At 37.9% G+C, this 15,048-nt stretch overlaps 1 protein-coding gene across 1 annotated transcript; it reads right to left on the reverse strand.

Annotated features, from left to right (window-relative positions):
- Positions 1–1,526: 1,526 nt before the first annotated feature.
- LOC122201329 (olfactory receptor 2G3-like) lies at positions 1,527–2,492 on the reverse strand. Its single transcript, XM_042907205.1, has one exon. It carries the CDS (start codon positions 2,490–2,492, stop codon positions 1,527–1,529), a length of 966 nt encoding a protein of 321 aa, XP_042763139.1.
- Between the last annotated feature and the right edge of the window lie 12,556 nt (positions 2,493–15,048).

Genomic DNA, 15,048 nt, shown 5'->3' on the forward strand with positions numbered 1-15,048 from the left:
TACCACCCTTTGTCCGCCCAACTCCAAGCTACTGATCAAAACAAACTAATCAGAACACATTGATTAGATCTAAACAATTGGTCTAAATAAAACAATTTTAGGAAAACTACACAAAAATACTCACTTCCATTTGTTTACATGTTTCAGCTATGTGTTCCTTTGTGAGAATGGTTTTGCAAATGTTTTCTGCGTTTTTAACTTTGCCACTCATTTATGGAGCCGAAGAGTAAAATGGATGGGTCATTTTTGTGAAGCAAAAAATAAGCTTTCCATTTGATGTACCTTTGGGCATTTCACGTTCCTTTATCAAAACGAATTTAATATTGTTTCTAACTCATAAATAGCCAACCAAGTATGTTGTTATATTTCTTATTTGGTAATATTTGAGAGAATTTCAAATGTTACTTTTGTTCAGAAGAAAGTTGATTAGAAGTAGATGTTTCTAATCCTTATTCATGTCTCAAGCAAACATATAAAGTTATATATATTAAGGCACATATAACACAAAAAAAGCACCCTGCTTGTAATGAATTTGACTAGTTGGTTACTGATTTTGCCTTTTACTTTTTGAATCAATGTTAAACCAGTCCATCAAGAATGCTTCATTTACTGATTTTATATGACCTTCATATTTAGGTAAACGAAATGGTTGCATTTTAGTTGTTGAATATCTGAGAGTGGAATTGCACTTTTATTTTCTTCTAAATTGTAAAACAAATAAGTGAGGAAATTTTTGAAATAGAGTAGCTAATTTAACGGCATGTTAATCAAAGGCCATATATATGGGTATTAAGCATAATAATGCTAAATTATATTCTATTCTCTGAATTCAAAGAATAATTATTTTAAAAAACAATTCTTTTTAGAGCTTCAAAATACAGGAAACATTTATTTCCACAAATGTGTGTGTGTGTGTGTGTGTGTGTGTGTGTGTGTGTGTGTCACATTTTACTAAGAATAAATCATTACTCCTTACTAGTCATCTCAGCCCTGCATGGTCTGGCTGCCTCATGAACTTTAAATGAAGCAATATTTTGATATATTTGTTACAAAGCAAGCTTGTATGTATGTAAAGGGGTCAAAATTGGTCTAAACCAAAAAGTAGATGCATAGTCTTATTTCCTTGTTCACTACCAAATTAACACAGATGTGAAATGTTATGTCCAAAATCCCTTATCTGAATTTCTCCACCTGAGTTAAAAATTCAGGATGTTTCTCTATATGAAGATGCTTTAGGTCCTCCAGCAGTCATAAGATGTTTCATCTTACTGTTATAATGTCAAGCAATTAATTTCAGATAGTCTATGATTTTAGAGAACTAAAAGTTCATAGTAAGTAAGCAAATAGTCACCCAATGAAAGAAGTTATTTTGGCACATTAAAGCTGCAATTTGCCCTTGGAGAATATGTGTTCCTGCTGAGTTTGCAGCTGGCTTTATGTGTTCTTTATGAATGGCAGGACAAACATTGACGGTTCAAGGTCTTATTTATTGTCTTACTTCATATCCAGAAGTCAGCCATCTTAGATTAACAGTTAACTTTATGTCCCATTAAGACCCCTCCTGTCTTCTGTTTTGCAATAGCTCTCCTTAAAGCTCCTTTCACATCTTGGTTCCTTAGGCTATAGATCAAGGGGTTGAGCATAGGTGTGATCACAGTGTAGAACACTGCAATGATCTTGCCCCCAGCCCTGGAGGACTTCGACTGGGGTCTCATGTACATGAAGATGGCAGTTCCATAGAACAAGGCCACCACTGTCAGATGGGAGGCACAGGTAGACAGTGCCTTGTGCCTTCCAGAAGCTGACCGTATCCTGAGGACTGATAGAAGGATTCGGGCATAGGAAACAACAATCAGGAGAAAAGGAATGAAGACGATGATAATACTGAAGATGAAAACAACCAGCTCAGTAAATGAGGTGTCAGTGCAAGCCAACCTCAGGACAGAAGGGACCTCACAGAAAAAGTGATTCAGGACATTGGGCCCACAGTAGGGCAAACTCAAGGTGAGGACATTGATAACCATGGAGCTCAGGAAGCTACTGGACCAAGAAATGGCTGCCAATTGGACACAGATACTTTGGTTCATAATGACAGTATAATGAAGAGGGTGACAAATGGCTACATATCTGTCATAAGCCATGACCCCAAGAAGAACACATTCAATCATTCCAAAGGAGAGGGAGAAGTACATCTGAGTAGCACAGCTAGAGAATGGAATGGTCTTTTTCCCCACCATGTTGGACAGCATTTGTGGGACATTGGTGGATATATAGCAGATATCTAGAAAGGATAAATTAGTGAGGAAGAAGTACATGGGGGTTTGGAGACGAGGTTCTATCTGAATAACAGTGATAATTATAATATTCCCCACTACTGTTAACAAATAGAAAAACAAGAACATAATAAAAAGAATGAGCTGCATCTTTGGCTGAGATGAGAGGCCCAGGAACACAAATTCAGTCACAGTGAAGTTTGTTTTTATCATATCCATTATTCAAACCACCCCCTTTTTACAGAAGCATCCGCTTGAAGACAAACATCAAATGTCCTATATCTCAGTGTTGGAAATTTAAGACATAAATAGGAAAGCAAAGAAAAGTCTTGATCTGGAATCATGCCTTGAGTATCTGAGTTGTACTACAAATGGAAAGCTTTTCTTCTACTTTTGGAGGCCATAGTCTCTTGATGAGGTTAAGATTTCCAAACTCAACGACTCTTTTTAAGTTAAGCAGATATACTTGAATCTTCTCCAAGAATATGCTCTTTGGTTGGTTTATAATCTGTTCAAAACCTACTCATTCTTCAAAGCCTTCCTCATGCCCTACATTTTTAAAAAGGTCTAATTATGTCCTTGCTGCACACCCAACAACAGAGCAGCATGACGTAGAACTTAAGTAAAAATCAAGGAAGGGCATAGCTTCCTGTGCTAACCTAAAAGTAATGGCAGGAACAGATTGGCAGATACATTCTTCTGTATCACTCTGAGACAACCTTCTCCTGCTTAGACACCCGGACACCCGAAGAACGAAGACTGCACACACCAACAAAACCAGTCATGGATCACACAAATGGCCAATTCTACCAGCCTCACCACCTCCATATTGTGGGGTCTTGGATAGTTTCATTAGATAAAAAAAATGGGAGAAGTGATTTTTTGCAGATTAAATTAAATGATGTGTATAAAGAATTTAAGACAATATCTACATGCGAGAGCCAGTCCGCAAATAACATCCAGTATTAATTGTTCTGCTAATGTACAGTGATGCTACATTTATCTAGAATTCACTTCTGTAATAAAAACTGTTTCAGAGAAGTCAAATGAATGAAAAAGATCCAGACAAGTTAAAGTTACCAGGTCTACTCATTGAGAGCTCCTCATCTCCCACCCTGTGCCTACTTACTCTAAATTTATTTATGCACTAAGTTAGTGTGTTTGGCTAACTGACTTGCAGCCATGAGCAGATCAAAAGCAGTGACTTAAGGCAGATACATAGGGTAAGGAAGTGTCCCAGAGACAGGCGCAGTTACAGCAGCCAGAAGAACTGCCAGTCATTCATTCACTCATTTGTTCATTCATTTTTGTCTTTCTTTCTTTTTTTTTCATTCTTTTTTTTTTCAAAAATGCCTTTATAATAATCTAGTATGTACCAGATGCTGGGCATACACTGGTAAACCCAATAGACATTGTCGACAGTCTCAGAGCTCAGAGTTGAGTGGCAAGTTGTGATGAAGAAAACAGCCCCTTCCCCGAGAGCATGGGGAATCTTACCAGGAAGACCTTTAAGAACCAAGTAGTTGTGGGTCATGAAAAAGACCACTTTATCCAATACATCCTTTCTCAAATAGTATCGAGTCACATGTAATGTCTTTTAAAGGGCTTTCTTATATTTTGATTTGAATCAGGGCTTTTCAAATCAAATAATTCAGTGAACTGATACACTAAATTATCTAAAATCTGAAGTCTAGGGATACAGGAGGGGCGGACCTGGAAAGAGGAGGGAGAAGTCAGGTCACAGTCCTGTGTTCACCTGAAGCAGCAGGAAATGGAGTGAGCGGGAGTTTCAGAGCTTCCTCCCAGTCCCTTCAAACAGCACTAAGAAAGTTCTGTTGCAAGGAAGAAACGTTTTGGTGATTCTAGAAGTGACTATGACATAAATGACATCCACAGTGAGTTTCTCTGTTGACAAAGTGACACACACTCAGGAGATCGCACCATTAGTAGTGAGGTGGATGGGGTGTGCCACTGGAGAGCAGGATGACGCGTGTGGGTCCGCCACGTGCCCGTGCACAATTCATGACACCAACCTGTGCCCAACTGTCCTCATCCGTGGGACTGGGGCAGAGCAGGCTCCTCAAAATTGACGGACGAGATAAATGAGATAATGCAAGTAAAACACCTAAAATAGAGTTAGACATATATAGTAAGAACTCAGTATATGTTAACTATTATCATTATGATTCGTGTGATTCTCGCTAAAGAATCTTGTCAAGTGCACAGATCATGAATTATTGGCATTCTTCACCCACTCCCCTAAATGGCAGAGAGACTAAGTCTTTAAGATGCTAAACAACTTGTCCTAAATCACTGAATTACTGAATATATATACAACACACATGTGTCTAATATAGCTGTGTCTACAGTGAGAAAACCACGGCAAATGTAACAGTCCTGGTTCCCTAGGCATGTATGCATATGTAGAATTGTTCACATAAAGGAACGTAAGTATACTGGCTCCACATTTAGTGCCTTTACATGCACAAACAGCATTTTTAGTTACTTGATGGCTACAGCTGCTGAAAGAGAGTTAGAATCCATTCAATTGTCACTTTCCAGGATACAAATCTGTTTCTATTCCTATCAGAACACAGAGTTGCAAGTCCATTACAAGGAAAAGAGGAATAAAGACACTCTTGCAGAGGAACGTACCTCCTATAATAGGAAGCAAGCTCACCCAATTAGATATAGGTTGAAAAGCCCTGGATAGTTGGTAATTACCTGTAGATTCTATACAGCCATCTCAAGCAAGCAACCAACCCCCTAGCTGACTGCGCACGTCCGTCTTACCTCTCAAGGCAAAAAGCTACGGTTGCTAAATGCCTCCTTCCAACTTTTCTGCCTGGAAAACTCAGTTCTATTCAGCCCTTTAAATAGTAGGCATGTATGACATTCTCTTGGAAACTCTCCCTAATCTAATTCATCTGAACAAAGTTAACGAGAGCACCCTCTGCTGAACCATTTTCATCCTTTGAACATACTTGATTGTTGTCCTTATGTGAGTGAATACAAAGTTGTGAGTCTATCTCTCCAATTGACTTTGGGTTTCTAGGGATCCTGTTAGGTTGATTTATGTTTTGCCATTCCCTGGCACATAATAAGCACTCTCAAATGTTGATAAAACTCAAATAAACTCTTCTTAGTTCTTATTTTTCTTAAGTCTGGAGCTCAGATGAAGAATAAATCTGAGCCGTAATTTTAGTGGAAGAATAGAGTCCGGCAAAATCATTTACTACCAAATCACTTATTTTTCTAAACAATACTGCCTAAGGCTCAAAAAGCCACCTAATTCAGTTTGGAGAAAAGGGAGAGGGAGAGGGAGAGAGAGAGAGAGAGGGAGAGAAATAGTTAATGTGACTTGTTACCAAGAAGGTACAACATGTGTTAACTTATACTTTACTTAAGCTCAGGTTATTTTGTCTTCATATAGACACAGCATATCAGGCACGTTACGTATTTCACAGAAAAATGGCTGCTCTTTCTGTTCTGTAAGTCACAGAAAGAAATCTACAATATATTTTACATCATGCTAGAGAAATCTACTGTTCCTTCATAAATTCAGGATTTTTAAAAGCTACATCTTTAATCTTTGCCATATAAATCATGTGTGCAATGGAAAACATTTTTTGCTACAAATTGTTTATTAAGTTTGAAGGATAGATTTTGATGTGTAGCAATGATATTATCGGTCTTTCATAATCCATACCTCCTTTTCCAGGGATAATGTTGCAAGGCACCGTAGTGTTGGGGTAAAAATCAACTCTGGAAAAAGACCATCTGAATATGAATTCTGACTCTACCGGCTCTCTGGTGGGTCATTCAGGTAAGTTTCAAAACTTTTCTAAGCCTTTTTTTTTCTCCTAGCTCAAGTGGGAACTATATTAGTATCTAATTCATAGGATTATCTTAATGATTACATTAGAAAGTCCATCTAGCAATTTTAGCATAGTATCTGACACATAGAACCTAAGAAATCATAGCTCACAATATAAACTCCAGGCTTGTAACCAATTTGCTATAAATAGCAAAATCTGCTTCAGATTCTGTGTCTCCCTCTCTCTCTCTGCCCCTCCCCCACTCCCACTGTGTGTCTCTCTCTCTCAAAAATAAATAAACATTAAAAATTTTTAACCAAAAGAGTAAAGATAGCATCAAAATCCTGTTTCCCACCTAGTTAGGGAAAAACTTTAGGAAAAGCTAACCAGGAACACCTTAAATATTTTTGCCAGTGAATCCATTGGTGAGTTTTGAAAATTATACTAGAAAAAGAATTAATCATACTTTTGCAAAAGCATTACTAAGATTGTTTACGAACTGCACTGTAGATGATAATTTACCACTTAGTGTAAATTAGCTACACAAAGTATTTTTTTAAGTTTATTTATTCATTTATTTTGAGAGAGAGAAAGAACACAAGCAAGAGAGGGGCAGAAAGAGAGGGAGAGAGAGAGTCCCAAATGTGTTCCATGCTGTCAACACAGAGCCGACATGGGTCTCAATCTCACGAACCCAGAGATAATGACCGGAGCCGAAACCAAGAGTCAGACACTTAACTGACTGAACCACTCAGGCATCCATTTCAAAAAGTCTTTTAAACAAATAATGGGGGTTTGGGTTTGATGCAACATGGAGGAGAAGGAGGCAAATATGAAAATGTGAAAGCAAGGGGTCCAAGGAGGCCATGCTCTGAGAGGGAGCCAACCCCACACTCCAGCAAGAATACCATGTTAGTAAACATCAATAACACAAGCTAACAAATTGTGATATTCAGAACAGGCACCCCCACCACCCCCACCTGCAAAACAAAACAAAACAAACAAACAAAAACTTCTTTATGGAAAAGGAAAAAATCACCCAAGAAGAAAATGATATTAATTCTGTGCATTATAATTCTCTATTTGCGTGACAAATATTTTTGTAGGTACTTTGCTGGTATTAAATCGTATCTTTACAATAACTCCAAATGTACTTAGATCCATTCTGAAGAGGAGACAATTGAAGATGAGAGAAACTATGCCATTTTCTCAGTCAGAGCATTTAGCTGAGCCATCATTTGTACTTTAGTCTGCCTAACTCCAAAATCTTCTAGTTAAATAACTGATAGCTTCATTTCACTCTTCCTTTTTTCTTTTACATCTAATAGACAATAGGCACAACATATAAAACCTACCCGAAGGCCATAACCAATGCAAAGCAATAACCTGCTTCATACCTCTCCGCACCACATACTCATGTACACAAAAACCGATGAGAGATGGTGCTATAATCCCATTCAGCCCTTTTGGAAAGATGATGAATGCATACAGAGTGCAGCCCCGAAGTCGTCTGAGTATCCTTGCTTCGGGACCTTTGGCTGAATTTGAGATTCTTGAGGGATAATGTCCCAGATCAGTAATTAAAACTTAATTATGTGTTCCGAGGTATTCCTGGTTGATGCATTTGTTGGTTGCTCCTCCTCCCCTCCCTGCTCTGCAGATGAACCTCTATCAAGGTTAAAGTGACCCTTCCGAGTGATCAGGGTGTCCTCATCCTTCAGTACTGCCTAATACCAGTCATCATAAATATGAGTGAGTGCATTCACTGCAAGAAGAGCAAAACGCAAAATCCAGGGTTCGGAGACCAAACACAGAGTCATTTCCTGGAACCTACTGGAATTTCGGGATGCTAATGATGCTAGTGTACTCTCAACTATCCACATAGCAAATGTGAACCCTACACTCCCCTTTCCATGATCATAGCAAACTCTGGAACCATGTACTATTGCATAGTGATGAAATACAAACTGTTTCTAGGGAAACAGTAGGGCCAGCGTGGGGACTTCCTACATGTGACCTCAAACACATCACTTCACTTTCATGAGCCTCAGCTTATGCGTCTTTAAAATGGACACAAAAAGTCTAGACCACTATATTGCTCCCTTGTTATGGAACCAAAGGGAGGAAGTGAAAAAAAAAAAGGGGGGGGAAGAAAATAGGGAAGGAAGAGAGAAAGGGAGGGAAGTAAAAAGTTAACATTAGTTAAGTCCTTCCAATGTACAAAGAGCCAGCTGAGTCAAATCATGCCTTCACATAATGATATCACTTAATCTGGTAATTCTCAAATCCTGAATGGCTGTTGTAGTTTCTTTGGCTTTATTTATCAATTTATTCATCAATGCCCAGACCTACGCTGAATCAATTAAATCATAATCCTTGCAGATAGGACTCTGATATAGGTACTTTTAAAAGCTCTCCAGGTGAGCCCTTAACACCTGATTTTCCGACATTTTTAGTGGGAAAAAAAAAGATACATTTGTGGATTTACACAAAACTGCCCAAAATATTGAACCTCTTAGGGAGTTTCATACTGTTGCTTCCACTTTTTTCCCTACTGTATTCCAACTTTTAAGAACTACTGTTGAAAACAATCTAAAAAGTACTGCATCCAAGACTTTTTGGAATGTCCAATTCTACCTTGAGAAAGCTGGAGACTCCCAGAGTAGATCCCTACCAGGTGTCAACCCCTCAGAGTGCATTGGCTTTGGAATTGCAGTTGAAGCTGCTCAGTATACAAAGGAAAATCAATACATGGAACATATCTGTTATCGTATATTTGAGCCTCACAACTCTGAGAAACAGAGAGGACTCCACTAGACTGAAATCCAGAAGGAGCAATTACTTTCATAGGTTTGTGTAGTTTACAAGTGATATGAAAAGCGCTGAAGGTTTTCTCACATTAATATGTACATTGTCTGGGTCCATGGTCAGCACAAAGACCTATTATAAATTCCGGAGGTCTTTTTTCATATTTTTTTTACATTTATTTATTTTTGAGAAACAGAGTGAGACAAAGCATGAACAGAGGAGGGGCAGAGAGAGAAGGAGGCACAGAATCTGAAGCGGTCTCCAGGATCTGAGCAAGCGGTCAGCACAGAGCCTGTTGCAGGGCTCGAACCCACAAACTGTGAGATCATGACCTAAGCCAAAGTCGTACGCTCAACCGACCGAGCCACCCAGGCGCCGCTAAATTCCGGAGGTTTTTTGAAGCAATATGGTATCCTATTGATGATAAGATGACATGATCTTATATAGAGAAAACTCAAAAGACTCCATCAGAAACATGTTAGAACTATTACAAAATTTTAATAAAGCATCGGGGTAAAAGAAATCAAAATGCAAACATTAGTTGCATTTATATACCTTAACAACAAACTATCTGAAAGGAAAATTAAGACAAAAATCCCACTTACCCTAGCATCAAAACAAATAAAATATTTAGGAATAAATTTAACCAAGGAGGTAAAAGATCTGTACACTAAAAACTAAAAGACATTGATGAAAGAAATTGAAAAAAAACATAAGTAAATGAAAAAGAAAGCCACTGTTTATGGGTCAGAAAGAAAAAGATTGTTAAAATTTCCATACTACTTTAAAATGTCCATACTGCCCCAAAACAATCTACAGATTCAATCTATCAAAACCTGTATGGCATTTTCCCCAGATATATATAAAAAAAATTTAATGCATATGGAACCACAAAAGGCCATGAACAGCCAAAACAGTCTTGAATAAGAACAAAGCTGGTGGCATCATATTTTCTGATTACAAAATTCTGTAATTAAAGAGTATGGTGCTTGACTAAAAACAGACATGTACACCAATGGAATTGAATACAGAGCCCAGAAAAGGCTGATCATTGAAGGTCAACCTATCTTCAACAAAGGTGCAAAGGAACCCACAATGGGGAAAGATGGTCTCTTCAGTAAACATAGAGAAAACTGGATATACACATGCAAAAGAGTGGAACTGTACTCTTAATTACCCACTGTATACAAAACTCAATTCGAAATGGATTAAAAACTTACATGTAAGACTTAAAACTGTAAAGCTATGAGGAGAAAACATAGGGAAACAGGCTTCCAACATTCTCAGTGCAGATTTCCTTTTCTGCAATCAGTGCCCTGCAGTTCACATCTGTGATGGAGCACGAGAACTTTCACACTGTCCTTTCCAAGAGCTCCATCCATATACTCTCTCAGACCTCCTTGTCACTAACTTTCCAGTCTTATTCCTAGTCCCTGCTCAATTAGTCCATCCACTAGTTGCTGTTAATAAAACAGTATAGAGATACACCTCAGACTGCCACTCTTTCTATGCTCAGAGAAGACAATCCATTGTACCGCTTGATATTTTGCATGACTTTCACACACTTAAGATCTAAATTTGTATCCTTACTACTACTGCCCACTTAAGGATCAGTAATTCTTAGAGGACAGTCTATGTTTTAGAGAAAATAAATAACTTGTGCCTGAAATACTCTGTTGTGTCTAGAAAACATAGATGCTTCTAAAACAATAAGGACAGGAACAAAAGGAACCGACTTAAAGGGTCCCATATGGTTGAAGTTGTGGCATTCTGAGTATCAAAGAAAAATCATGATAATAACCAGAATAGTATACTTTTTATTGCAATATATTGAACAAATGAAATCCAAGGAGTCCAGGATACTCATAAAAAGAGAAGTATATAGAGAGAGTGTAAGAATGTAGTGATATCGGGGCACCTGGGTGTCTCAGTCGGTTAAGTGTCCAACTTCAGCTCAGGTCATGATCTCGTGGTTTGTGAGTTTGAGCCCCATGGTAGGTTCTGTGCTGACAGCTCAGAGCCTGGAGGTTGCTTCGAGTTCTGTGTCTCCCTCTCTCTGGCCCTCCCCGGCTTTCTCTCTCTCTCCCTCTCTCTCTCTTTCTCAAAAACGAGTGAATGTTAAAAAAATTAAAAATAAAAAAGAAGGTAGCAATAAAACAAAAGAAAGGGAAATATTCATTTTGATTGGGTTTTAAAAAATGGCAATATGATTAAATATAGAGAGAGAAATACATATAAATATATAGAAATTCAAATAAATATCAATATGTCCATGTTTTATTGGTATAAGCAGCAAATAATAACTATAAAGATCTATGTTTTCCAAATAGTGCCAGTAAAACTGGGAGTTGTACAAAGATCAGAAAGAAATAGTCAGCACTGAGGAATACTACTACTAATAATAATCAGTAGCAGCTATAACACCAGAGAATAACCAATTGAAAAAGGGTAGTTCTGATATTCTGAATTAGATAATAATTCTTAAATGAAAAGCTAACTATGCAGATTCAATCTTTGATTTAACAGATGAAGATTAAATACACTTACTAACTAGAATAAAGTTATTATAAGATTAAATTTTTCTTGAATTATTCTCATGTATTAAATTAATGCATAATAATAACATAAAACGGGTTATTTAATGTTGGCTGAGAATTGAAAAAATAATTTTAGAAGGAGTATCATTTTTCAAAAAAAAAGACAAAAAAACACTTCTGTTTGAAAAGTCATATTGACATTAAAAGTTTAATAATAAAAGAGGAGAATTAATCATTTGACATGTTTCTCCTGTTTTATTTACTTTAGGAAAACTATTCTATTTTCCAAATAAGAAATGACTGCTGGCCTGAGAAGATATTTTTATTCATTTTTGTTTTGTAAATTTACCTTGAGGAGATTTCCAAATAAGTTTATTACAACATGAAAAGATTACAATAAGCATATAAGTAATCTTAGGAAGTTAGCACACTACATATAAACATTATGAAGAAATTAACTAAACCTATGGTATTGATGTTAACCACATATTTTGTCATCACTGCATTGGGAATGTCTTATCTTCAGTAAGTAATCAGTGGGAAAAAAATCAATTCTATTGAGTATTTAATTATACCATAAATTGCTAGGGTTCTTGAGGAAACACAATGAATTCCTGAATCCTTCATGGGTCCACTTGTGATAAGTTTGCCTTGATTAATCCTTACGTTTCAGTCTCCTTGGTTTATCACTTTTAGAGCCCAATCCCCTACATGCTTCCTGAATTTGTGCCAATACAGATAGGGAGGATCTTATAAATTTCTTAGTGTAAATTTCCTCTAAGAGAAAGTCTTTGATTTCTTCATCTGGGCTAATGATATTTAATTTCATTGCAGAGTCAATGTGGTATGGTGAATTTGGGTGTTGAGAATTACATAAGTCCATGAGGAAACTTTTTTAAATTTTTTTATTAATTAATTAATTCATTTATTTATTTTTGAGGGAAAATGAGAGTGAACATGCAAGTGGGGGAGGGGCAGAGAGAGAGACAGAGAGAGAGAGAGGGAGAGACTCTGTAAGCACAGAGCCTGGCATGGGGCTCAAACCATGAGATCATGACTTCAGCCAAAGTCCAATGCTTAACCAATTGAGCCGCTCAGCTGCCCCCATGAGGCAACTTCTTAAGCATAGTCATTGGAAAACTTGTCCAGAGAAAAGCTATTTCCCTCAAGTGGGCAAATTTAGGTACTGTCTCGTCAAGCAAGGATTTTTGTTTTTGGATCTGTCCTTGTCTACCCAATATCACTATCCCATTGCTTAATGGTCGTAATTCTTCCCTCCATCAATTATTTTAGCTTACCATAAAATCTCTGGCTGTGCTTAGTATTTAGAGTTGACCCTTGAACCACACAGGGGTTAGTGGCACTGACCCACACATATTCAAAAATCAGTATATAAATTCTGACTCCCCAAAAACTTACCGACTAATGGCCTACCATTGACTGGAAGCCTTAGTGATAACATAAACACATATTTTGTATGTTCTATGTATTTGATACTGTATTTTTACAATAAAGTTAGAGAAAAAAATGTTATGAGGAAAATCACAAGGAAGGGAAAATATATTCACAACACTTCCTGTATTCATTGAAAAAAATCTGCATGTTAAGTGGATCCACACAGTTCAAACATGTGTTGTTCAAAGGTCAATGTCATTGGTATTGCTTCTCTGCAGTCCTCACAATCAGTCCCTGGCTTGGACCTCAACCATATCTTTCCTAAAGGACTAATGGAAATGGGAAGCTCCCTCAAACCCACAGTGGAAGCTTTCCAAATGCACTTTCATGTTTACCATCAGGTAATCACAGTCTGGGGTTCAAAAGACCCTATGATTTTTCCAATCAATGCTATTGTGGTTGTGATCAATCCTAACGCCAGTTGATTTTTCAGTGCTTTGCTCTTTTACTGCACTTCAAGCTGTGACATTGCTGGTAATGATTAACACAAGAAACGACAGGTGCTGGTGAGGATGTGGAGAAAGGGGAACACTCTTGCACTGTTGGTGGGAATGCAAACTGGCACAGCCACTCTGGATAATGATATGAAGGTTCTCAAAAAAACTAAAAATAGAACTAACTACCTTATAATTCAGCAATTGCACTACTAGGTATTTATCCAAAGGATACACAAATACTGATTCAAAGGGACACATGCACCCTGATTGTGGGGAATAAGCTTAGGAATCCCTGGGCTTATACCAATGGGTTAACAAGGCATTAAGAAGTACAAAGTCATAGGATGCTCACACCCAAGTTTGGGTAAACTCAAACCCAGAGTTTGACCCCAGAATAGGGAGGTGCAGAGTCCCCAGAATAGAGAGGGAGGGGTAAAGGCCCCAGAATAGAGAGGGGCACAAAGGCACCCAATACAAGATTAGGCCTTCAGGGCAGAAGCGCCCCGCCCCCCCCACCCCAATTTAGCACCATAGCAGAAAGTTGCTTTCACAGGAGGGAAGGACCAAGTTAGGTAAACAGGTAAATTGAGTTATAGACCGCTGTGTTGAAGGTAAAGCAGCCCAGAGTGGAGATGGTTAACAACAGAAAAGGTGCCTTGTTAACCCTGAAGTTATTTCCCCTCTCTGTCTTATCCCCTAGGCTAGCTAAGGTAACAGACATGGCGCCTCCTGTACGCCATTAAGAACCATCTGCCCATCTTCCCAGCGCCAGGATTTTGTTTTATATTGACCCAAACCCCAAACACCATATATATTCAAAACCCCAACTTAATGTTCCCAGCTTCTTTGTCTCTTTGTGCATGCCCATCATGTTTGTAAGCCTTCTGATCTTAATAAATATGGGGCAAGACCCTTGTTCGGGGCTCTTATCTTTTCCGGGACATTAGCCATCTCTCACTTTTCATCCTGCGTCCTGCTCTTTTGCTACACAAAAGAGAGCTTGAGACTTAGAGCCTACAACACCTGACGTTTATAGCAGCATTATCAACAATAGCCAAACTATGGAGAGAGCCCAAATGTCCATCGACTGGTGAATGGATAAACAAGATGTGGTGTCTGTATATATACATATATATACACACATATACAATGGAATATTACTCAGCTCTAAGAAAGAATGAAATAAGCCAGTCAGAGAAAGACAAATAGCACATTATTTCACTCATTACGTGGAATTTAAGAAACAAAACAGATGAGCATATGGGACGAGGAAAGGTAAAGAGGGAAACAAACCACAAAAGACTCTTAATGATAGAGAACAAACTGAGGGTTGTTGGAGGGGGGTGGGTGGGAGATGGGCTAGATGGGTGATGGGTGCTAAAGAGGGTGCTTGTTGTGATGAGCACTGGGTGTTGAATGTAAGTGATGAACCACTGAGTTCTACTCCTGAAACCAACATTGTTTATGATAAATAACTAAAATTTAAATTAAAAATAACGTAAAAAAGTATCATGATGCCACTACATGCCATGGCTTACCAGTGTCTCATTTCCCTATTAAATGATGTATCTGCACATTCTTTAAATATGTAATCAAACTAATCTCAGCGACCAGTTTAAGGGTATCATTTTAGGCTACTCCTCATATTAATTACCATATCAGTCAGAGTCGTATCAGGAATCAGATGGCCCAAATTGAAGAGGACTTAATAGAGGAACTA

Source organism: Panthera leo, chromosome D1 (genome assembly GCF_018350215.1).
Source record: "Panthera leo isolate Ple1 chromosome D1, P.leo_Ple1_pat1.1, whole genome shotgun sequence".
Taxonomy (NCBI): domain Eukaryota; kingdom Metazoa; phylum Chordata; class Mammalia; order Carnivora; family Felidae; genus Panthera; species Panthera leo.

Coding starts and splice junctions, on each gene's coding strand:
- LOC122201329 (XM_042907205.1), bottom strand. CDS start 2,492: ATGGATATGATAAAAACAAACTTCACTGTGACTGAATTTGTGTTCCTG.